At 42.0% G+C, this 23,943-nt stretch overlaps 1 protein-coding gene across 3 annotated transcripts in view; it reads right to left on the bottom strand.

The window, feature by feature from the left end:
• Window positions 1-18,902, bottom strand: part of sgk2.L (serum/glucocorticoid regulated kinase 2 L homeolog) — a 34,429-nt gene extending 15,527 nt beyond the window's left edge. Inside the window, exons 1-4 of one of the 3 annotated variants that reach the window (XM_018241240.2) lie at window positions 18,116-18,206; window positions 13,764-13,836; window positions 5,525-5,582; window positions 1,328-1,411 (exon numbers count right to left, since the gene is read on the bottom strand). In XM_018241240.2, the coding sequence (XP_018096729.1) occupies window positions 1,328-1,411; window positions 5,525-5,582; window positions 13,764-13,804 (183 nt within the window). In that variant the 5' untranslated portion in view covers window positions 13,805-13,836; window positions 18,116-18,206. Of the gene's footprint in view, window positions 1-1,327; window positions 1,412-5,524; window positions 5,583-13,763; window positions 13,837-18,053 lie in introns of all 3 variants that reach the window. The other 2 variants (XM_018241239.2, XM_018241238.2) reach the window with 2 other exon arrangements.
• Window positions 18,903-23,943: the final 5,041 nt, after the last annotated feature.

The following is a 23,943-nucleotide window of genomic DNA, read 5'->3' as shown; positions in this document are numbered from 1 at the left end:
CAGTGATAATCTCCCCGAATCGATCTGTGTGTCCTGACCCTTTAAATTTCTGAATTATTTGCCTTCTTCTTCTGACTCTTTCCAGTTTTCAAATGGGGGTCGCTGACCCCATCTAAAACAAATTCTCTGTAAAGCTACAAATGTATTGTTATTACTACTTTTTATTACTTCTCTTTCTATTCAGCCCCTCTCCTATTCGTATGCCAGTCTCTTCTTCAAATCAATTAAAATAATTGTATTTTATGTATTACTCATGCAGTTAAAATCCAATCTATTAAAAATTGGCCGGCCTACCTTGTTACACTTCAACAATTAAAAATAAATAATTAGCTGTAATTATTTTCAATTAATTTTGGCAGAATTCATAAACCTTCAACTTCAATTCATTCAAGGAAGTTGTAGTTGAACAAGAACAGGAGAAACTGCAGTTTAACAGCTCAAACTACTGTGTTTATTCTCAGCACTACATGTTTCGAGCCCTGTGAGGCTCTTGTTCAACTACAACTCCCTTGGACAATATTGCTGCACCCTCGGCGGAAGTGCTAACAAGAACCTTGGCTATATAATTACTCTGCTTGTAAAGGTAACAGTCACACACAGCTTACAATTAACTTCAATTCATTCTATATTTTTTGTTTGATAACTTCATGAAGTTCACAATCCGTTTTGGCGCTTGTTGCTGTATATTAAATTTAAATGTGCCATGCCAATTCCATTTAAATGTTTTTTTTCTTCGAATCAGTGAATAGTTGCTAGAGTAATTAGCAACCAGATTACTAAAATTGTAAATTGGAGAGCTGCTGAAATAAAAACTTGTTATGAGCTAAAGGGGCCCAGCCTGAAGGCCAGTTAGGGTGAGATTTAGGGTGAATGCTTATTTGTGCCCTGGGTACCCCTGGAACTATAGCAGGGTGACTGTTACCCCAATATTTCTGTAAATATGTAACATTGTTATGAGCTATTCTGTATGTAAATAGCAGATGATAATATTAATAATAATCATGTTATGAGCTAAGGGGGTCCAGCCTGAAGGCCAGTTACTGGGAGATTTGGGGTGAATGCTTATTTGTGCCCTGGGTACCCCTGTAACTATAGCAGGGTGACTGTTACCCCAATAAAGGGGCCAAGCCTGAAGGCCAGTTAGGGTGAGATGTTACTATATACCTGGAACCTTGTAACCATGTCCTGAGTTCTATGGACACTGGGAGGCTTGGCCCAAAACGTCAGAAAATCTCTGGTCATGAACCAGATGCAGAACATATGTTACAGAGCGCTATCTACCTACTAGCTGAGGCAAACCTGTTACACACACTGTACCTTTCCTTACCTCCTTTTTCTTGAGGATGGTCTTCTTCTGCAGAACCTTCACTGCGTAGAAGTTACTGTCACATTTACGCTTGGCGAGAAGGACCTGAGGAAGGAGAAGAGAGTGTAGTATATAGAGCAATCAAAGGTCACGTGGATTAAGGTACACACTTTCTTTATCTGTCATTAATAAACATATTTTAATTTTCAGACTAAATATGTATTTCATATCTAATGCATAGGATGCCCCTTACCTCTCTAAATCTAAATAATGTTACGTAGGGGGTTTTGAAGACGATAGCTTTGAGGAGAGTTTCTGCATCACCGCACCTGTAGTTTATTATTGAATGGCATTATAGATGAATAAATAATAATAATAATAATGCGCTCATGTTAATAATCCACTGATACTGGCAGATGCTTAAGCCCAAAACTGAAGGACATCTATGATCTGAGGATAATTTAATGACAATGGACATGGAAGCGTCACTACAGCAGGGGCTGATGGGAATGATTGCTGCATTCAAGCTGGTGTTGTAAATAAACAATCATGATATTAAACAAAAATCTTTCAGTTATAAGCAGGAAGATTTTTTTTCCATATGCTTTGCTGCCTCCTTTTGGAATGTAGAAAGGCTATTTGAGATTATGGGATTAGTGACAAACTCAAAATCACTGGAAGGAGAGGGGAAGCCAGCTCCACAGAGCTTACACTCTATCACCACCACTGGATGCAGTGGCAGATTAAATTCTAATAGACATCCTCATAGGGGATCAGCCATGAATTTCCTAGAATCCCCATATATGGGGAGCCATTGTATCACTCAACAATAAGCAGTAAATATAGTCTATTGCCCTTTGTTATTGGCCATCTCCTCATTACAAAACAGCTTTCCATTGCTGTAAAACATGTGAGCTGGAGTTCAGAAACAGCTGGTAAGCCTTAGGTTGTAGATCATTGCACTAACTCCTCCGATGACCCCTTCACTATCCTACCTTGGGTTCACTATACAGATATGGGACCTGTTATCAAGATCTGTGACTCTGAATGTGCCCCCAGTAGCTCCCCATTTCTGATGATTCAATGCACATGCTCTGTTCTGTTATCAGTTACCGGAGCTTACCGATTCACAATATATTTTATATATTATATATGTCGGGATACAAAGCTAATCGGCAATTAATGCACATTAAAATTATCATTATGGTAGCTCAGAAACCAGTGAAATTTCAGAATCAGAATATATATATATAGGAGCACTGTGATGTGTGAAATGAAATAAAAAGACACTTATTTTACCAAGGGAAGTGCTGGCCCAGGAATGCTTTATTCCAAATTTTGATTATATGATTGAGAATTGGCCGTGCACCCCTGAGATTGCTTGATTGGAGTGCGGATACTGAAGATATATAACTATATATATATACAGTATATATATATATATATATATATATATATATATATATATATATATATATATTTATTTGCTGAATTTGTGATGACCCATAAGCTTAGCTTCTCAATTGCTGTTCAAAGCTCACTGAGCATGTGCAGTGTTATTGACAAGCCTAACAGAATCCAAGATGGTGACCACCTGTGCACAGCTTTGAAACTCTGAATCATTACTTTTATTATACATTATAGAGATTCTGAAACTTGAGACCGGTGCAGTATGTTCAGTATATAAAATATGGCATCTATACCCATGTTTGTTTTAAGGGTTTAGTTCTCCTTTAACCCTGTCTGTATTATAGTATTTCCACTGCATCTCTGTTACTGCCTCCTCGGCTCTTTTCTGCCACTGGCCCTTTACTGGTCTGACTGGTATGCCAGTGCAAACATAGTTAAATTGTTAGAAGCAGATAAGGTGCAGCTCTACCTCTATATAACTATCCAGTCACAATCATAAAATCCAAACCCTATGAAATAATAAATATATACAATATAGGTCTGTGTTAAAGGGACACTCTAGCTTTTAATATTACCATGGCATTTGTCTAATGGAATTATTACAAGCTGAATGTATTCATGGTTTTCCCTAACTAAGTGGGTGTTAGTGTGCAGTTTCTGCCTTGCATAAGGCATTATTTTCAGACTGCCTTGCTGCAACATATTTTATATATATATATATATATATATATATATATATATATATATATATATATATATATTTTATTTATATATATATATGTATATATATATTTTTTTTATTTTATTTTTTTTTTTAATTCATTTATTTATTTATTTTTTATTTGTATTTTAAACAATTGACATCATTTGTGTGTACTAACCGGGATAACCCCGGGATACAGGCTATTGCTTATTAACTTTACAGAGGAGCAAACCCGGCTCTAAAACTTAGCTTAAATCTTAAGAATAAATCAATTTTGCGGGTATTGATTTTAGCTATTTAGCTTAATACTGACTGAACCCTGCTCACCGTAAACATCTGTTGGTTCAGGTGCAAATTGCCCCGGACCCCACTCTTAGATATAGACACCGGGTTTTCCAAGTCTGTTGTGCATATATTCAAACGGTGAAAATAGAGCTAAAAATCTTACCCTGCAAAGGTAGTGACCCGGGTGCAGCCAGCCCCGAGTCCGTCACTAGAGGGAACACCGACAGTCAAGTAGAGTATTTGTAGGCCGCGCACTCCTGGGCATCAACACAAATCGCTCTTCTCCAGATAGTTAAAAGGTAAATTCTTTATTAAGACATAGTATCAATCAAACAAACTTAGCACCTGAGGTCTGACGCGTTTCGTGATACAACACTTCCTCAGAGACCTCCCTTCCTGTCACATTACACCGAATTTAAATCCCCCAACACACCTGTGCACTAATTAAATAGATACACCTTTTTTTAAAAAAAGCTTCAATCTAATTCGTTAAAAATATCACGTCAGTAAGCTCACAGAAGGCCTTTTTATCGGCACTTGAATTTGACAGGAAGGATTTAATAAAAAGTAAGGATAGAACAAATCAAAACAGCTCAGTATCAAATATTGTCCCTATAGAGGGTCATTCAGGAAGAGTAGGGCAAGAAATGAGAAGGGACACACAGAAAAAAATAATACCGTAATAAGCACGAGATACAGTACACAATTTAATCACGAAACGCGTCAGACCTCAGGTGCTAAGTTTGTTTGATTGATACTATGTCTTAATAAAGAATTTACCTTTTAACTATCTGGAGAAGAGCGATTTGTGTTGATGCCCAGGAGTGCGCGGCCTACAAATACTCTACTATATTGCTGTTATGTGCCTTATCATTACATATATAAAATATGCATCAAAAAAACATTTCAAACTGTTTGTCAACAATAAGGAAAATGAAAGAAAAAGGGAGTGAGAAGAACTAAGCATTAAAACAGCAAAAAAAAAAAAAAAAAGATGCATGGTTACATACTATTTAATGAGGGATGCAGTATTACTGGTTAGGTTTGTATGGCTGTCATATTGAATTGGCATTAATTAGTCCTAAGTTAATAGGCCTTGGAGAATATTTCAGTAGTTGAGCCAGAGAGACCAGGCTTTATTGTAAGTCTTGTTTGTCCAGTTTCAATACTCCAGTTTCAATAGTAAGTCGTTCCATTATCAGAAGATTATCTAGTCTTGTTTTTACCTCCTGTATGTCCAGGGTATTAGTCTTCCAGGCTTTCGCTATCGTTTGTTTAGCTGCAGAGAATATGTAAGTGATCAGGCGTATGGAATGTTTATTGCCTCCAGGAACATGTTTATTTAGGAGAGCTTCAGCTGGGTTCTTGAGGAGTGAAAGTCCCGTTATGCTATTGATAAGAGTGTAGACTCTAATCCAAAAGCGGGTAGCCACTGGGCAGTCCCACCAAATGTGGATGAACATTTTTTCTTTAACCTCACATAGCCAGTGGCATAAACATTGGTGGAGCAAAGTAACCTAACTAGAGGGGGGCGGGCCCTGGTGCGGGACATGCAGCCCCCCACCCCCCTCCGTACATGATATTCCTATCGGAATCAGCGGTGCGTGAGCTGCCGGGATGCCCTGAGGGGGTGTGGGCCCCGGTAGTTCCGCCACTGGTGGAGCAATGTCCACAACAGCAGGGTGCACTCCTTCTGCTCCTCCTCGTCTCTTTAGTTGGGAACCCTATGCCATTACCCACAAACCTTTTTGCCATAGTTATGTTTTACATTTTAGCACTTTGGGCTTAATTGCTGAAAGTGAGAGTTCAGTGGCACGTACCTTCCCAAAGCTTCCTTTGCCAATCACTTTCAAGAAATCAAAATCAGTAGGTTTGGCACTGCAGGAGAAAACAAAGAGTGTGTTGAATTATACTCTGATTAGCACAACCAGTTTAATTAATCACCTAAATCCAACACTGCTCAATTTCATGCCCTAAGGCTTCATGTTACCTGTTAAACAGGTACTCCTTGGAACAAGTTAGAGCAGGCGCACACCCTCACCAACCCTGAATTACAGCCTGGTGCTCAGTAATGGAGGATACGGCAACCTCCTGGTTATCCAATGGATCAAAGATACCGGCACACAAGGCTTGAGTTTGCAGGTCAACCCTTGCTTTAAGTAATAATCTGGAAGTGCAACATTTTGGGGCCACGCCCCTTTATCAAGCATCATGCTTGATAAAGAGGCAGGCCCAGAAACATTGCACTTCCACACTATTTATTAAAGGGTTGCCCTGCAAACTCAAGCCTTGTGTTCTGGTATCTTTGTTCCACCTGTTAAACAGGTGCCACTAGATGCAGACTGTAAGGATTCGCCTTCGCGTTCCTTCCGGCACAGGCGCAGGCGCGCTCATCGGGGAACCGATGCGCGTCGGCGCGCGGTGTTGGACGCCGGCGACGGTCGCCGACGCGATAGCGCCGGCGACGGTCGCGGACGCATGGGCGCCGGCGACGGACGCCAATGACGGACGCACTGACGTCAGCTGTGCGACGCCAGCGTAATGACGCTAGTTTGGCGCCAAATAGCTCTATTTAGTCTCAATCTGAACTCTGACTCCTTGCCTGGTTATTAGGTTATTTGACTGAACCCCTAGCATTGTATACTATTGATTCTCTGTGTTTGACCTTAGCCTGTTTCCGGATTGTCTTATTGCCGCCTGCCCTGACCTTCTTGCCTGACTACGATTACGACTCTTCGCTGCCTGCCCACGACTTCGGCCTGTTGACTTCGCTTCTGCCTGAACCCTCTGTACTTCGCTTGGTCAGTCTCATTGGCTACTCGCCACTTCACTTCTCCCTGTTCCACTCCAGGTGGGTTAGTGTTGTGCGAGGCGCTTGTGGGTTCGCATTCTGCTAATCCTGCTCCTTCTTCGCTGGATCAGACGGTAAGCCTGACAGTATAACCAGGCCATGGATCCAACTGAAGGGGCTTCCCCATTTTCTGTCCTGACGCAACAGCTGTCGTCCTTGACCCAAGCCGTCCGAGAGCTTCAGAGCGGTTACGCTCAGATACAGGAGCACATCAGAGTACATCCCCCGGCTGTTAATCCTTCCTCCGCTACAGCATCTTCTTCCTCCGCTCCAGCCGAAGTACAAGTAATTACTTCTGAGATTTCGGAGCCGAAAGTTGCTTTCCCTGAGAAGTTTGCTGGTGACCGGAAATTATTTCGCAACTTTAGAAGCAGCTGCAAACTACTATTTTCTCTTAAGCCTCACACCTATCCGAATGAACAGACACGAGTGGGGGTTGTTATCTCCTTCCTGACCGGTGAGCCTCAGACTTGGGCCTTTCGTCTGTTGGATCGGCAAAGTCCTGTTTTGGCCACTGTGGACTCGTTCTTTGATGCCATGGCCGTAGTCTATGATGATCCACACAGAACCTCCACTGCCGAAGCCGCCCTGCATGCCTTGAGACAAGGTTCTCGTCCTGTCGAGGACTATACTCTGGAGTTTCGTCAGTGGGCAGAGGATACTGAGTGGAATCCCGCAGCTCTGAAGAACCGCTACCGCCTGGGTCTTTCGGCTGAGCTGAAAAATGAGTTGGCCCGTACAGGCATCCCTGACACCTTGGAGGAACTTATCCATACCTCCATTCAGCTGGATCAAAGACTCAGAGAACGTAGGGAGGAGGAAAAGGCTGAAAAGGCTGGTTTTGTATCTCCTACTTGGCTCTTACCTTCTGCTCCACCTCCTATCCGTATGCCTCCTATGATGACATCTACAGTTCCTACTGCTACTATCAGTACTGCCCCAGAGCCGATGCAGATTGGGGCCATTAAGTCGGCATTAACCCCTGAAGAGCGCCTCAGACGTCGCAGGCTTAATCTTTGCTTGTACTGTGGGCAAGCGGGTCATCTTCTTCGGAATTGTCCAACCCGTCCTTTGGGTAAGGAGACTTTTGGAAGAGACTTTAATGGTTGCAACTTTTCTGTGTCCTTACTGACAATCTCTCTATCCTTGCAGTGGGGAGACAAGGTGGTGGAACTACAAGCAATACTTGACTCCGGGGCAAGTGGGTGCTTCTTGGACCGCGAAGTTGCCCTTCAGTTCCAAATCCCTCTTCAATCAAAGAAGAACCCCATAGCACTTCGTGTGGCGGATGGTTCCCTAATCACTTCGGGTCCTGTGGTTCAAGAGACTGTTGCACTGTTTGTGGTGATTAATAAAATTCATTCAGAAGTAATGAATTTTGATGTTGTTTCGTCTCCTTTATTCCCTATCATTTTGGGGTTACCCTGGTTACAGAGACATAATCCTTCTATCAATTGGGCCACTGGTGGTGTAACATTTTCTTCGAAATTTTGCCTTTCTAAATGTTTACTTGAGAATTCGTCTTCTTCAATTAAAGTATGTTCCCTTTCTCCTTCTCCTGAAAGTCTTGATCTTCTCCCTCTGGCGTATTGGGAATTTGCTGATGTTTTCAACAAGAAAGGAGCCGATAGGCTACCTCCCCATCGAATCTATGATTGTCCCATTAATCTTCTCCCAGGAGCTCAAATTCCTTTCGGACGCATTTATCCTTTAACAGAGCCTGAACTCCTGGAGTTACGCACTTATTTGGATGAAAACCTTGCCAAGGGATTTATCCGACAATCTTCTTCTCCTGCCGGAGCCGGGATTTTCTTCGTTGAAAAAAAAGACCATTCCTTGAGACCTTGTATTGATTATAGAGACTTAAATAAGATCACGGTCAAAAATCGTTACCCTCTTCCTCTCATTCCGGAGCTGTTCCAACGATTTAAGGAGGCCAAGATTTTCTCTAAACTTGATCTACGAGGGGCTTATAACTTGGTTCGAATTCGGGAAGGGGATGAATGGAAGACGGCATTCCGTACCCGTTATGGTCATTTTGAATATCTCGTCATGCCATTCGGACTTTGTAATGCTCCCGCTACGTTTCAGCATTTTGTCAACGATGTTTTTCGAGACTTTCTTGATATTTTCGTCATCATTTATTTGGACGATATTTTAATTTTCTCTAGTTCTTTGGAAGAGCATAGAATGCATGTTAAGAAGGTTCTTGCCCGGCTCCGTACTCATCAGCTCTATGCCAAGGTGGAGAAGTGCGTATTTGAACAGACATCTGTAGACTTTTTGGGGTTTTTCATTTCTCCTGTAGGAATTCAAATGGATTCCAAGAAGATCTCCGCAATTATTGATTGGCCTGTTCCCTCTTCTAAGAAAGCGGTTCAACGTTTCATTGGATTCGCAAATTTCTATAGGAAATTTATAAAGAATTTCTCTCAAATTATTTTACCGATTACTGAACTCACACGCTGTAATCAAAAATTTTCTTGGTCATCACAGGCTCAGATAGCTTTTGAGAAGTTGAAGAAACTCTTTACGTCGGCTCCAATTCTTCGCCATCCAGACTTGGCTCTCCCTTTTACGTTAGAGGTCGACGCATCAGAAAATGCTGTGGGCGCTGTTTTATCACAAAGGTCTGGAATTCAAGAAGAACTCCATCCAGTCGCCTTCTTTTCACGTAAATTGGCCAAGTGCGAATGCAACTACGACGTGGCGGATCGCGAACTACTTGCTATTAAATTAGCATTAGAAGAGTGGAGGTATCTCCTCGAAGGTTCCAAACACCCAATTCTCATTTTCACTGATCATAGGAATTTGGAATACCTACGTTCCGCCAAGAGATTAAGACCTAGACAAGCAAGATGGGCCCTTTTCTTCATGCGATTTAATTTTCACCTGACTTACCGGCCCGGGTCCAAGAATGTCAAGGCGGATGCCCTATCCCGCATGTTTTCTTCTGAGGATGAGACTCTCTCTTCTCCCGAGACAATTCTTAATTCAAATAACTTTCTTTTGTTGCAGTCTGTTCTGGTGAATCAAATTAAGGATGCATCTAAAACCGTTTGTGAACCTTCTTTAGTGCCCAAAGAAGGGTTTCTTCTGCATGAGGGGAAAATCTTTGTTCCTGAACAAATGCGTTTGGAAGTTCTCAAAAACATTCATGACGCTAAACTGGCGGGTCATCCAGGTATTAAGAAAACTATTGTTTCTGCTAAAAGGCTATTTTGGTGGCCTGGGATGACTAAGGACTGTTTAAAATTTGTCTCTTCGTGTGAAGTTTGTACCAGATTCAAGGATTCTCATGTTCGTCCTATTGGCCTTCTCCAACCCCTTCCAGTTCCTTCTCGTCCTTGGGGTTCGGTGTCTATGGACTTCATTTCGGACTTACCACTCTCCTGTGATTGCTCCACTATTGTTGTCTTCATTGACCGCTTGACCAAGATGGCTCATTTTAAATCTTTGCCTGGACTTCCTTCTGCTTCTGAGACGGCGGACTGTTTCATCAAGGAAGTAGTAAGACTTCACGGTCTTCCCGATGAGGTTGTATCCGATCGTGGTCCACAGTTTACATCTCAGTTCTGGAAAGCCTTATGTGGTGCTCTTAAGATTTCTGTGTCGCTCTCATCAGCTTTTCATCCTCAAACCAATGGCCAGACGGAGCGAATTAATCAGACCCTTGAGCAGTATTTGAGATGTTACTCCTCTTATCTCCAGGATGATTGGGTTAATCTCCTTCCTCTAGCGGAGTTCGCTTATAATAACGCCCAACATTCTTCTATTAACCAGTCTCCCTTCTTTGCAAATTATGGCCTACATCCTGTAACCTTCCCTTCCTCCATTGTTTCTGATATTCTTGTTCCTGCAGTCAAGGACCGGTTAACCTTTTTGGCTGATAATTTTCTGAAACTCCAGAAGAACATGAGAAAAGCACAACAGAACTTTAAAATATATGCTGACAAGAAACGAAGAAGCGATCCAGAGTTTAAGGTGGGGGACCGCGTTTGGTTATCCACTGCTAACCTCAAATTGTCCTGTCCCAGTAAGAAGTTGGGTCAACGGTTCCTGGGTCCTTTTCTTATTACTCGGCAGATTAATCCTGTGGCTTTCCAACTTAAGCTTCCGGATTCCTGGCGTATTCATCCTGTGTTTCATGCTGCTCTACTGAAACCAGCCTCCGCATTTCATTTTCCTGGCCGTACAGCTTCTCCTCCACCTCCTGTTGTAGTAGACGGGCAAGAAGAGTTCGAGGTTGAGAAGATCCTGGATTCCCGTGTTAGAGGCAAGCATCTCCAATATCTGGTCAGCTGGAAAGGCTTTGGTCCGGAAGAGGATTCTTGGGAGCCTGTTTCTAATATCCATGCCGCGGAGCTGTTGAAGGATTTTCACAAGAGCTACCCTGATAAACCTTCTGCCAGTTGCGTCCTGAGGCCGCTCCTTGATGGGGGGCAATGTAAGGATTCGCCTTCGCGTTCCTTCCGGCACAGGCGCAGGCGCGCTCATCGGGGAACCGATGCGCGTCGGCGCGCGGTGTTGGACGCCGGCGACGGTCGCCGACGCGATAGCGCCGGCGACGGTCGCGGACGCATGGGCGCCGGCGACGGACGCCAATGACGGACGCACTGACGTCAGCTGTGCGACGCCAGCGTAATGACGCTAGTTTGGCGCCAAATAGCTCTATTTAGTCTCAATCTGAACTCTGACTCCTTGCCTGGTTATTAGGTTATTTGACTGAACCCCTAGCATTGTATACTATTGATTCTCTGTGTTTGACCTTAGCCTGTTTCCGGATTGTCTTATTGCCGCCTGCCCTGACCTTCTTGCCTGACTACGATTACGACTCTTCGCTGCCTGCCCACGACTTCGGCCTGTTGACTTCGCTTCTGCCTGAACCCTCTGTACTTCGCTTGGTCAGTCTCATTGGCTACTCGCCACTTCACTTCTCCCTGTTCCACTCCAGGTGGGTTAGTGTTGTGCGAGGCGCTTGTGGGTTCGCATTCTGCTAATCCTGCTCCTTCTTCGCTGGATCAGACGGTAAGCCTGACACAGACTGAGATTCTAAATAGGTCCTGGACAGTGGCGTAACTAGGTATTACTGGGCCCCACAGCAAATTATTTTTCAGGCCCCTAAAAGGTTTAGCAGCTGACTCGTTTTACCAATATTTATTGAAATCATGGGGCCCCTATACCTCCTGGGCCCCCCTGCAGCCACAGAGTCTGCTTCCTCTATAGTTACACACCTGGTCCTGGAATTTCAAGTACAAAGAGGCCCAAACAGCCCCCACATGCCCAATAAATAGTAACTGTCTATGGCATCTTACTGTAGCCCCTCTGGCATTTGCCAGAACCCACAGATTGCCAGTCCTGTCCTGTGCCTACTTAAAGCAATGCTTCTCTAACATTTACCTGCAAAAAAGCAATGATTTTACATCTCTTCCATGGACCCCATAACATTTGAGTACCCCAAAACATCAGACATCAGAGAATTTACTTTTTCCTTTTCTTTCTCTGATTCTCAAACTGTTTATCTGTCGGTAGCATACAGGCTCACCCATAATGGTCACTTTGGACTCTGATAGCTCATTCTGGACTCCTTCCATGTTTTTCACTGAACTACGCACCATTCTTTCATTCTTTGCTTCTATGTTCCTTATCAGTGGAATATTCAGCCCCAAACACGCCTATGTAATTCTCTGCCATTAACACACAATCACATGTCTCAGTGTAAAAGCCTTCAGAAAGTAATGTGGTTTGTAATAAAAATAGCAAAAGAGACCTGAGTTGACATTTAAGGTGCAATGAGGAAGATGTTCCTACAGACTTCAAGAACACTTTTGTCTCTTTAAAGGGATACTGTCATAGGAAATTTTTTTTTCAAAATGCACCAGTTAATAGTGCTGCTCCAGCAGAATTCTGCACTGAAATCCATTTCTCAAAAGAGCAAACAGATTTTTTTATATTTAATTTTGAAATCTGACACGGGGCTAGATATTTTGTCAATTTCCCAGCTGCCCCGGGTCATGTGACTTGTGCCTGCACTTTAGGAGAGAAATGCTTTCTGGCAGGCTGTTGTTTTTCCTTCTCAATGTAACTGAATGTGTCTCAGTGGGACATGGGTTTTTACTATTGAGTGCTGTTCTTAGATCTGCCAGGCAGCTGTTATCTTGTGTTAGGGAGCTGTTATCTGGTTACCTTCCCATTGTTCTTTTTGTTTGGCTGCTGGGGGGGGAGAAAAGAGAGGGGGTGATATCACTCCAACTTGCAGTACAGCAGTAAAGAGTGATTGAAGTTTATCAGAGCACAAGTCACATGACTTGGGGCAGCTGGGAAATTGACAATATGTCTAGCCCCATGTCAGATTTCAATATTGAATATAAAAAAATCTGTTTGCTCTTTTGAGAAATGGATTTCAGTGCAGATTTTTTTTCCCATGACAGTATCCCTTTAAGGTGGCCATACACCTGAAGATCCCCTTGTTTGGTGAGGTTGCCAAATGAACATATATTTATATCCTTACATGTCCCCCTATGTGCTGGGCCATATCAGGCTGATTCGTTCATATGACCCTTGGGCCAACCATCTGATCATAACGAAGGTCAATACAAGCCATCTATCTATCTATCTATCTATCTATCTATCTATCTATCTATCTACACAGTATCTATCTATCTACACAGTATCTATCTATCTACACAGTATCTATCTATCTATCTATCTACAGATCTATCTATCTATCTATCTATCATCTATCTATCTATCTATCATCTATCTATCTATCATCTATCTATCTCAACCCATTACTAAGCAGGGCTAAATACAGGATGCATTTGGCACAGTGGTTTCCCACAGAACTGTATTTTTGTTTTCCCAGTAAGAATCCATCCAGTCTTATTTTTAAACCACTAATGGGTACCTTTATTTTTGCCATTAAGCCTAAGTGCTTAAGAGCAACTAATAAATAAATGGTTTAGTCTGGAGATTCACGTACAGTAGCACAAACCTCTAATCAAGGACAAAAAGCTGTGAAGTGGTGCTCGACTTTTCACCAGCTTTAAGTACAGAGATCTTCATCTTTTGTTGCAGTCAATTATATTTTCTGCTTTTAGCACCAGGAGGCATGTGGAGAAGCTAATCCCCCCACCCCTGGGTAATTCTTCCCCAGTGGCTTTATAATTTGCAGTTTGATAAAGGAAAAGGTGTTTGGAAGTACTTACTTTGGATTTGCAGACGGCCCCAAGTTTATTGTTGAGGACATAACGACCAAAAAAGTGGAGACGTTCACCCTCCCTGTAAAGGATCGAGGCACAAGTTAAGTTGATGAAAAAATAAAGTAAAGAAAAGGAAGTGGGACCCTAGCACAATCAGATAACAGTGTAAATTCCAACCTAGGGAGAACAAAATGTGAATAATGCAAAAGATACCAAATATAAAACTGAACCAACTGCAAGTAGCCCTAGTGTATCAGTGGCTGTACAAAAAACAGGTTGTCTTTATGGTACACAGTTCCTTTAAATGATGAGGAATAAGCATTCAGCATGGCAGTGCTTATATAAATTCCCAACACTTCTGAATCTGTCTCGTTTTTATTTTCTCCTTCCTTTTCTGCTGAACAATCACCGTCTGGTTCAGTAGCGCTGAGCAACGTTAATTAGTTACCCGCTTCTGTTTCCTTTTATAAGTTAAAGACTCAAGGTCTCCAGGCCCATAACAAAGCAGGAATTCTGCAAACAGATGATGCCATAAGTGAACAAGTTCTTTCAACTAGCTCACCTCTCTTTAATAGGAAACTATTAGTTGTTTACAAGCATTACACAAAGCTACATGTATTGCACTTACCAGAGCAATTTAAATGATAGTAGCTACAAGCTGATTAGTTGTTTATAGGATACTGCTCTAGTACATACTGGTATCCAATCTAGTATTTTCATTCCACTCCCACAAATAAACAAAATTGACTAAAAGAATACTGGCGGCAGTAAGCTTGAGGAACATTCCCAGAAAACATCCCCTATTAATGGTGATTGTGAGAGCCTATATTATGTTACATATAGGGGTGTAAGGGCAGATATGATAGGGTGCCTGGTGCAGTGAGCTGTGGATTAAAGAAAGAGACAAGTCAGCTAAAAAGTGTGGTGAAGTAGGGGTTGTGCTAGGCGAAACAGATCAGCACAGGAATAGCAGCCCCTGTTCATTACATTTTAAAGTGAAATGTCCAACTTTACTGCTAAAGGCTTGAACAATAACGAACAAAAAAACATACGATCCCACCAAACTCATATGATGCACACCAAGTACTCTTAAAGGAATACTGTTATGGGAAAAAAAAAAAAGATTTCAAAATGAATCAGTTAATAGTGCTGCTCCAGCAGAATTCTGCACTGAAATCCATTTCTCAAAAGAGCAAACAGATTTTTTTATATTCAATTTTGAAATCTGACATGGGGCTAGACATATTGCCAATTTCCCAGCTGCCCCAAGTCATGTGGCTTGTGCTCTGATAAACTTCAATCACTCTTTACTGCTGTACTGCAAGTTGGAGTGATATCATCCCCCTCTTTCCCCCCCAGGAGCCAAACAAAAGAACAATGGGAAGGTAACCAGATAACAGCTCCCTAACACAAGATAACAGCTGCCTGGTAGATCTAAGAACAACACTCAATAGTAAAAACCCATGTCTCACTGAGACACATTCAGTTACATTGAGATGGAAAAACAGCAGCCTGCCAGAAAGCATTTCTCTCCTGGAGCAGCACTATTAACTGGTGAGTTTTAAAAAAATTTTTTTTTCCTATGACAGTATCCCTTTAAGCCTTGCATCAATAATAAGCGTAAGTTTCCCAGAGGTAACACACTATATGGACAAAAGAAAAGGAAAGAGAACCCCCTGTTAACGGACCAATACATTTTTAATGGACCTACACCCTTAAAACCTTTATTTATTCCTTAATCAATCTTAGATAAAATCACACGCACTTTAAAAATAAGCACAAAGGGGAAGTTGTGGTATCTCCCATTAGTCATACATCAAATAGGGTCATGTGTTCAAGTGTGTGTGTGTTGTGGGAATACCGTATAAAGGTAAGACCCCAGTGTAAATGTTGTCCCAGGTCCATAAATGTAGTTATGTTACGTGGTGGGAATGTATTTGCAATGGCATGCACTGGGTTAGCGCTATTTACTTGTAGCCAGTTCGATGTTCTATTGAAAAATGGCATCTCCTGATTTTTCCTAACTAAATTTAGCCCGATATTACGTGCTGTTTCAATGAAAAGGCACAGGTAATGTTTATTTGATGGAGGAACCAAATTATGTAATAACAGGTGAATGAATTAAGGAACAAACAGAACAACACCCCAAGGGCAGGGAAAGTAAGGGAAGGGTTATTATGTTTTATAAATTGTATACAGCTTCTACCTGCCCTCCCATTGGTATCAAGTAACATTTTTACACAGGCCTAGTGGCAATTCTGCCTTTAACCCTTATTGGAGATCCCAATTAATCTTCCATATAATGCCTTTTGTGGGTCATCCGCCATAATTAAGAGATACCTAATCTGGGCCCCAGTCTAAAACCAGATCAGCTGGAGATGTGAAGATTAATTTAAGAGTTTCAGTGATAATGCATAATTGTTATCTTGAATATTCAAAGAACTATATTAGAATAACTGGGATATGCAGTTCCAGTTAACCATTCCAATGCAAAAGGGACTTGAAACCTTATGCAATAATTCCCCCTATTGCAGTTAAATCCCCTCACATAGTTCCTACAGTTCTATATAACCCCCTATAACTCCTCCTACTGTTCCATATAACCCCCACTAAAACTCTTCCTATTGCTCCATATAACCCTCCCTATAACTCCTCCTTTTGCTCCATATAACCCTCCCTATAACTCCTCCTGTTGCTCCATATAACCCTCCCTATAACTCCTCCTGTTGCTCCATATAACCCTCCCTATAACTCCTCCTGTTGCTCCATATAACCCTCCCTATAACTCCTCCTATTGTTCCATATAACCCTCCCTATAACTCCTCCTATTGCTCCATATAACCCTCCCTATAACTCCATATAACCCTCCCTATAACTCCATATAACCCTCCCTATAACTCCTCCTATTACTCCATATAACCCTCCCTATAACTCCTCATATTGCTCCATATAACCCTCCCTATAACTCCTCCTATTGCTCCATATAACCCTCCCTATAACTCCTCCTATTGCTCCATATAACCCTCCCTGTAATTCCTCCTTTTGCTCCATATAACCCTCCCTATAACTCCTCCTATTGCTCCATATAATCCTCCCTATAACTCCTATTGCTCCATATAACCCTCCCTATAACTCCTCCTATTGCTCCACATAACCCTCCCTATAACTCCTCCTTTTGCTCCATATAACCCTCCCTATAACTCCTCCTATTGCTCCATATAACCCTCCCTATAACTCCTCCTATTGCTCCATATAACCCTCCCTATAACTCCTCCTATTGCTCCATATAACCCTCCCTATAACTCCTCCTATTGCTCCATATAACCCTCCTTATAACTCCTCCTTATGCTCCATATAACCCTCCCTATAACTTCTCCTATTGCTCCATATAACCCTCCCTATAACTCCTCCTATTGCTCCACATAACCCTCCCTATAACTCCTCCTTTTGCTCCACATAACCCTCCCTATAACTCCTCCTATTGCTCCATATAACCCTCCCTATAACTCCTCCTATTACTCCATATAACCCTCCCTATAACTCCTCCTATTGCTCCATATAACCCTCCCTATAACTCCTCCTATTGCTCCATATAACCCTCCCTATAACTCCTCCTATTGCTCCATATAACCCTCCCTATAACTCCTCCTATTGCTCCATATAACCCTCCCTATAACTCCTACTGTTGCTCCATGTAATCCTCCCTGTAACTCATTCGATTGCTCCACATAACCCTCCGTCTAACTCCCCCATGACTACATATAAACCTACATAAAATTGGAACACTGTGTTTTTCTTTATTCACAGCCTGTCAGTTTGCATAGTTTCCGTCCCCTTCAGTGAAAGTCACTTCAACATTGGTGTAACCTGCAGCAAAGACTGACCTACCACTTCTGTCCTGACAAAGTCAATGTATTAGAATAATGTTGCAGATACATGAATACAGAGGTATCATACAGCAACATGCTATGATTTTTAATTCATGGACATGGATATTTACTCTGTTCTACACACTTCACTTTACACTGATGTTCCTCTCTGTGAAAGTGGCCGGCACTGTATTCCGGCGTGTGGTTATGAGGGGAGGTGGGACTGAAGATGAGAAGGTGATCAAATAACCAAATGCTCAGGTGAAATATACAGATTTATAGTAAGTATAGTTGTGCAATGGAATTTCTTCAGTCAACCAAAGTCAACTCCAGAGAAACTGTCATTATTCATTCACTGAGAGGGTACCCTACCCCTTTAGCCCTTGTACCCCCTAACCCCTGAGACCTCTTGTGCTCACCCCCCTACCTGTCAGGCGCTGCTGGTGGGGCCCTTCTTCTAAGCTTCTTGGGATTCCAGTTGAGACTTACCTCTGCTTAATTCTAAAATCTTGTTTTTGAGTTGCTGTAGGTGGAGAGAAGCGAGGTGGAGGGTGGGGAGAGAGGAGGAGGAGGGTGGGGGAGAGAAGGGGGAGTGTAATGTTGTGAAGGTCAAATGTTTCTTTCAAGGAGCGCCTGAAACCAGACTGGTTAATCATTAACCTCTTAGTGCCTGCTACTTATGGGCACAAACTCTACTTGGTAAGCGAAAAGAGGCAGTGAGATGGTTAAATTAAAGGAATATACCAAAGGCAGAAGAATCAATTGATAACTGAAGATAAGGCATTGGATTTGATAGATATAGATATTATTTACTGATAAAGCACTTCAAATGACAAAATGACAATCCATCAGAGGAAGCAATGCATCTAACAGAACAGGCTAAATAGAAGTATTTGGGGAGGGGAGGTCACCGGTCAGTAATGCATTATGGGTTCATAGGCGCAGACACTATTCACTCATTCATTCATGCATTGGAATTCTTTGCATTTGGAACACAGTAAACTTGTTTGACTGCAATTTCCATGGTCTGTTCTATACTGAGGAACTCTGTGAACCTGTGAGCTCCACCTAGTGGTGACATGCAGTAAAATCAGCCTCATGTACTGCCACTACAGCCCGCAGCTATGATTGGAAACATCAAATATGACCCCTGTATACTCAGTAGGGCTGCACATGACCCTACATTCCCTGTCTGGCATGACTGTTCAAGAGCTGAAGTTCAGCAACACCTAGGGGAACAAAAGCTGGGTCTGCTATCATAATGCAAGGTGCAATGGAGGCTGTTAAAGGGGGTTGTTCACCTTCCAAATCATTTTTTTAGTGCAATTGTTTTCAGATTGTTCCCCAGAAATAAAGACTTTTTTCAATTTACTTTCCTCTTTTTATTTTTTACCATTATCCAAAAATCTAAGTTTAAAGTTTAATGTCCCTGCCTCTAAACAGTTACAATTTTGCAACATTTAGCTGATACATCTTTCAGCAGCATCTCTGGAGTATTAACAACTATTGTATCAATTCTAACAGCTGCCTTCAATGAAACTCAAGCTCAGCAGCAATAAAGATAAGAAATGTATCAACTAAATGTACAGTATCCATTTAGAACAGTTTAGAGGGTCGGCGACCCCCCTCTCAGAGCTGCTTTAGAAGGTGAAAATTTGACTTAGAAAGTAATTGTAAAAAGTCTTTATTTCTGGTGAACTATCTGAAACCGACTGAACTGAAAAAAAGTTTTGGAAGGTGAACAGCCCCTTTAACACAACTGCAGTTTTTCTGGAATATTTGGCACTGTTTAATATAACAGAACAACACTCTCATATGACTGCGATAATGACATGCGATTCATGGCCCAAAACTATTGGAAAGGCCCGGTTGGGATCTCTGCTCAATCAACAGAGTCTTCTTGGTGTTGTAGTTCTTGACAGTGGGTCCCAGTCTAATGCACAGGATTTTCCCAATATCAGTCTGGGTTAGAAGTGCCTGCTCATCTATCATCTGCAGGGACAGAAATAGGATGGGAGCCAACTGGGTGAGTATATGAATTGCAGAGATGACCAATTCTGGTTAGCAGTGATTGCTACAGAACTGTGCTACATTAAAGGAAAACTATACCCCCAAAATGAATACTTTTAGTTTATATCAAATTAAGTGGCATATTAAAGAATCTTATGAAACTGGTATATATGTTTAAGTAAATCTTGCCCTTTTACATCTCTTGCCATTTCGTGACGGTCTCTGTGCTGCCTCATAGATCACCTGACCAGAAATACTCCAGCTCTAACTGTAACAGGAAGAAGTGTGGAAGCAAAAGATAGAACTCTGTCTGTTAATTGGCTCATGTGACCTAACATGTATGGTTTGTTTGTGTGCACCGTTAATCATACGATCCCAGGGGGCTGGCCTTATTTTTTAAAATGGCTATTTTCTATTTATAATTACCCAATGGCACATACTACTAGAAAAGTATATTATTATGAAAATGGCTTATTTACTTAAAGCAGGGTTTTACATATGAGCTGTTTTATGCAATATCTTTTTATAAAGACCTACATTGTTTGAGGGCTATAGTTATGAAACAAGTAAGATGGCAGTGTGCTGAAATGGCAGTTTGGATTTGTGGGGCATTGTGGGAATCACATACACCATAAAGCAGCTGTTCTGAGAGAGGTGGTGTTGCTGTAGATACACTGAAAAAAAACAATGGGAACCAAGATAAAAAGATGCATGATAATGGGAAAAAGCATGTTTGTATGTAGGGGAAAGTGCAATGGTTCGAGAATGGTGCAATGGTCCTTGTTCTTACCTCCTCTCTGTATAATCTGGCCTGATCTTCACAACCAGTCAGGGTCTGTACAAAGTTAAAGACCTGGAGAGGTAGAGAATGTAGGCCTGTTATGCCTGTGTGACCTGTCTCATAGGGGTGACACTGGTAGTGAGCTCTACTGTACTTATAGTGACAGTGACCCAAGACAAAAATACGACACCTTGACTGATATTTACCTCTTCTGTGCTCTATTTAGATACGGTGCTAGCACTAATACCAGCCACCAGGCCTGGATTTGTGGAAAGGCCACCTAGGCCCGGGCCTAGGGCGGCAGGATTTTAGAGGGGCGGCATGCTGCCCAACCACACCCACATTGGTTCAAAAACACTGGGGATGCGCTGGAGATACAATCATTTTCAAAATTTCCCATGCGCCAATCCCCATTGCTCTGGTCCAGATGATAAAAATTTGCATGAATAAAGGGGAGGGGACAGGGGTGACTAACGGCACTGGGCCTAGGGGCGCACACTATGTAAATCCGGCCCTGCCAGCCACACCAGGCAGGAGGCGGCAGTGCTGCTCCTAATAATAAGAGTAGGCATGATCTGGGTGCACAGAAAGTGCAGACTTAAAAAAAACACTGGTGCACTGGATCTAGGTAACAGAATAGGAAGGAGTTAGAGCAAGAGGAGAAGCTCCCTATAATTATATTATATATGTGGCCACACACTTTATTCACACTATGGATAAAGTTACACGAAAGATCAGCTCACCCTGATAGCTATCCTGTTGGACCCTGCTATACTTTGGAGGACAGCCAATCCTAGCAGCACAAATTACCATACAATGACACCCATTACCTTGTGTGGTGACGGAACTTTCTACGAAAAGGAAATGGAATGGGATTCCTGTTCCTTATTGAATTTTGTTTCCGATCAGCCAGAGGACAGCCGGACAGGCAGTGGTGAGCCGTAAACCTTCCCGTCACATGGCCTGATCCATCACAGCCTAGAATGGGGTATTTTCTACATCACGGCAAAGGGATGGTAATAGGATGCAAATGTTATAAAACAGTAAAATCAAGCAATACAAGCAGGACCATCTATGAAAGATGGATCCTGACCTGTGCTGCAAACTGTATTTGCTGCTCCTTGTGTGACATCTCCTTACAGCAGTGAAACACAGGGCCCAGGGGACTTGCTGGAGACATCTCTGTGCCCTAAAGAGAAAGTGAAAGAATCAACTGACAGCTAGATCTAGCTGAAGGAAGAAAATATATATGCTTTTTTTCCCCCCAAGCCCTCCTGAAAGGACTAACTAGGACAGAAAATAAATGTTTACCTCCAAGCTTGGTTCCAGTACATTACTATCTTGTAATGCAACCTGGCATTGTCGCCAGATCTAATCCTAACAGATCTTCAGTCCAGGCCCCACCAGACACTGCTCTATGGCCCATAACATGAGGCCAACTTAACAGTTTACAATTCTGTGATAACAAGCAAAAGAATATTGGGACGTGTTATTAGGATGAGGAATGAAAGCAAGGGGCTAAACAAACAAAACCTTGAGGACAGTGAGGTTTGGAATATTTACCCTGTTTATGACACTGTATTGATCCTTACAGTTCCTTACTTTAACTCTTGCTATATATCTATATCTATATATCTATATATATATATATATATATATATATATATATATATATATATATATATAATAATTCCTCTAGTCCATATAAGTAATCCCTATTGCTTTATCACCCCAACTGTACACCATATTACCCCAACCATTTTTCCTTTACTATCAGTGTCCTTTACCATCAGTGCCCTCAGCGTAATTCCTCCAGATCTTCTTTACTTTAGAGGTTACTGGACAACTGAGACTTACCTTCACTTGCACCATCTAATGTAATAGATGGAGGGGTCAAGTTCATAGGCCAGTCGGGTTCAAGAATAATAGTATAGGCGTCGGACCTTTTAACCAGAATGCTCGGGACCTGGGGTTTTCCAGATAACGGATCTTTCCGTAATTTGGATTTTCATTCCTTAAGTCTACTTGAAAATCATGTAAACTAATGATGTGGGAAAAGCCCGACCTGCACCGACCCACCACCCGCACCCAACTTCCTGGTTCCCTTTATAGACCCGCGCCACTCATGATGTCACAAAAGGGGTGGGGCGAAAGGAGTGCGTCTATAAAAGTTCAACCCGGAAGTCGGCATCTGGTTGCCCACGACCCGAAAAGGGGGTATCGGGCCGGCCCACACATCACTAATGTAAACATTAAATAAACTCAATAGGCTAATAAGGATTAATTATATCTTAGTTGGGATCAAGTACAAGGTACTGTTTCATTATTACACAGGAAAAAGGAAATCATTTTAAAAAATTTTGGATTATTTGGATAAAATGGAGTCTATGGCCTACGGCCTGTCCATAATTCAGAGTTTTCTGGATAACGGGTTTCCAGATAACGGATCCTTTTCCTGTAAAGATTTACTACCTTCGAACTGTATCAAGATGACTGTGCAACCAGCTATATGACCACATTTTTGTAAATTGACCCAATTTTTGAAGAACTTGTCAATGCATAGGCATCTTAACACTCTCATCAGCTATAACTCCTGATACTGCTCCATTTAGCCAACGCTCCTATTGCTCTATAGAACCCTTCATATGTAGTGTGTTTGTATTAGTAATCTGTAATGTGCATAGTTGCATGAGAAGCAGTAGCAGATTGGCCAAGATAGTGCCTCTGCCAGGTGAAAGAATGGTTAGCAACTGGGAGCATTAGTTAGTGCTGTACCAAATTGTACCAAATCCCGGATTTCCCATCCATCTACAGGTTGCTGCAATGTATTCAGCTTGCGTTGTATTTTGTCTGTGTGGCATAGAGAAGTTTCGGTGTGAGCTTCATATAGGCAACATATGTCCAGGACCCAATAAATCCACTGTGTATGTGGCAGTCATTAGGAACCCCCTTTTTATACAGTCTAATAAGCACTTACTGAGAGGGGTTTGAAAAGGATGGCCTGTAGGATGGAGATCCGGGTAGTCAGCATCCAGCTAGAAATCATACGTGTGACTCCAACCATCAAAGTGAACCGAAGGGGTTAGGAAAAATATTGCTTTATAGTAACAATGGGAGAGGGGGTTATTGGCCATTGTACTACTGTACAACTGCACTGTACAGAATCATAACCTTACACTAGTATGGGAGATGGAAGTGCAAGTTCTAGGGTTTGATAGAAATTTCCTACCTTTATCCCGAATTCCTCAACCACCATCATGAAAGACACACGTATCAGTGAGGGACGTCTCCTGTCCACAGCCTCCAGCCACATATCAACTTTAAAACCTCGAGGAGGGCGCTGAAATAGTAGAAAACAAGGGAAACATAACTCATGAATGAACAAATGAGGAAAAGAGTAAGAAAGTAGCACCTGAGAAAGAAAAATGCAAGAAGACAATGTGTTTTGGGTGCAAACTTTTCGCAGGCACATAACATCCCTTCCCTGCTTATTTCATGAATACAATACTAATAGGGGTGCAGTGTT

The sequence above is a fragment of the Xenopus laevis genome, chromosome 9_10L (genome assembly GCF_017654675.1).
Source record: "Xenopus laevis strain J_2021 chromosome 9_10L, Xenopus_laevis_v10.1, whole genome shotgun sequence".
NCBI lineage: Eukaryota > Metazoa > Chordata > Amphibia > Anura > Pipidae > Xenopus > Xenopus laevis.
The sequence above is the reverse complement of the archived record's forward strand: the minus strand, read 5'-3'. Positions and strand labels throughout refer to the sequence as shown.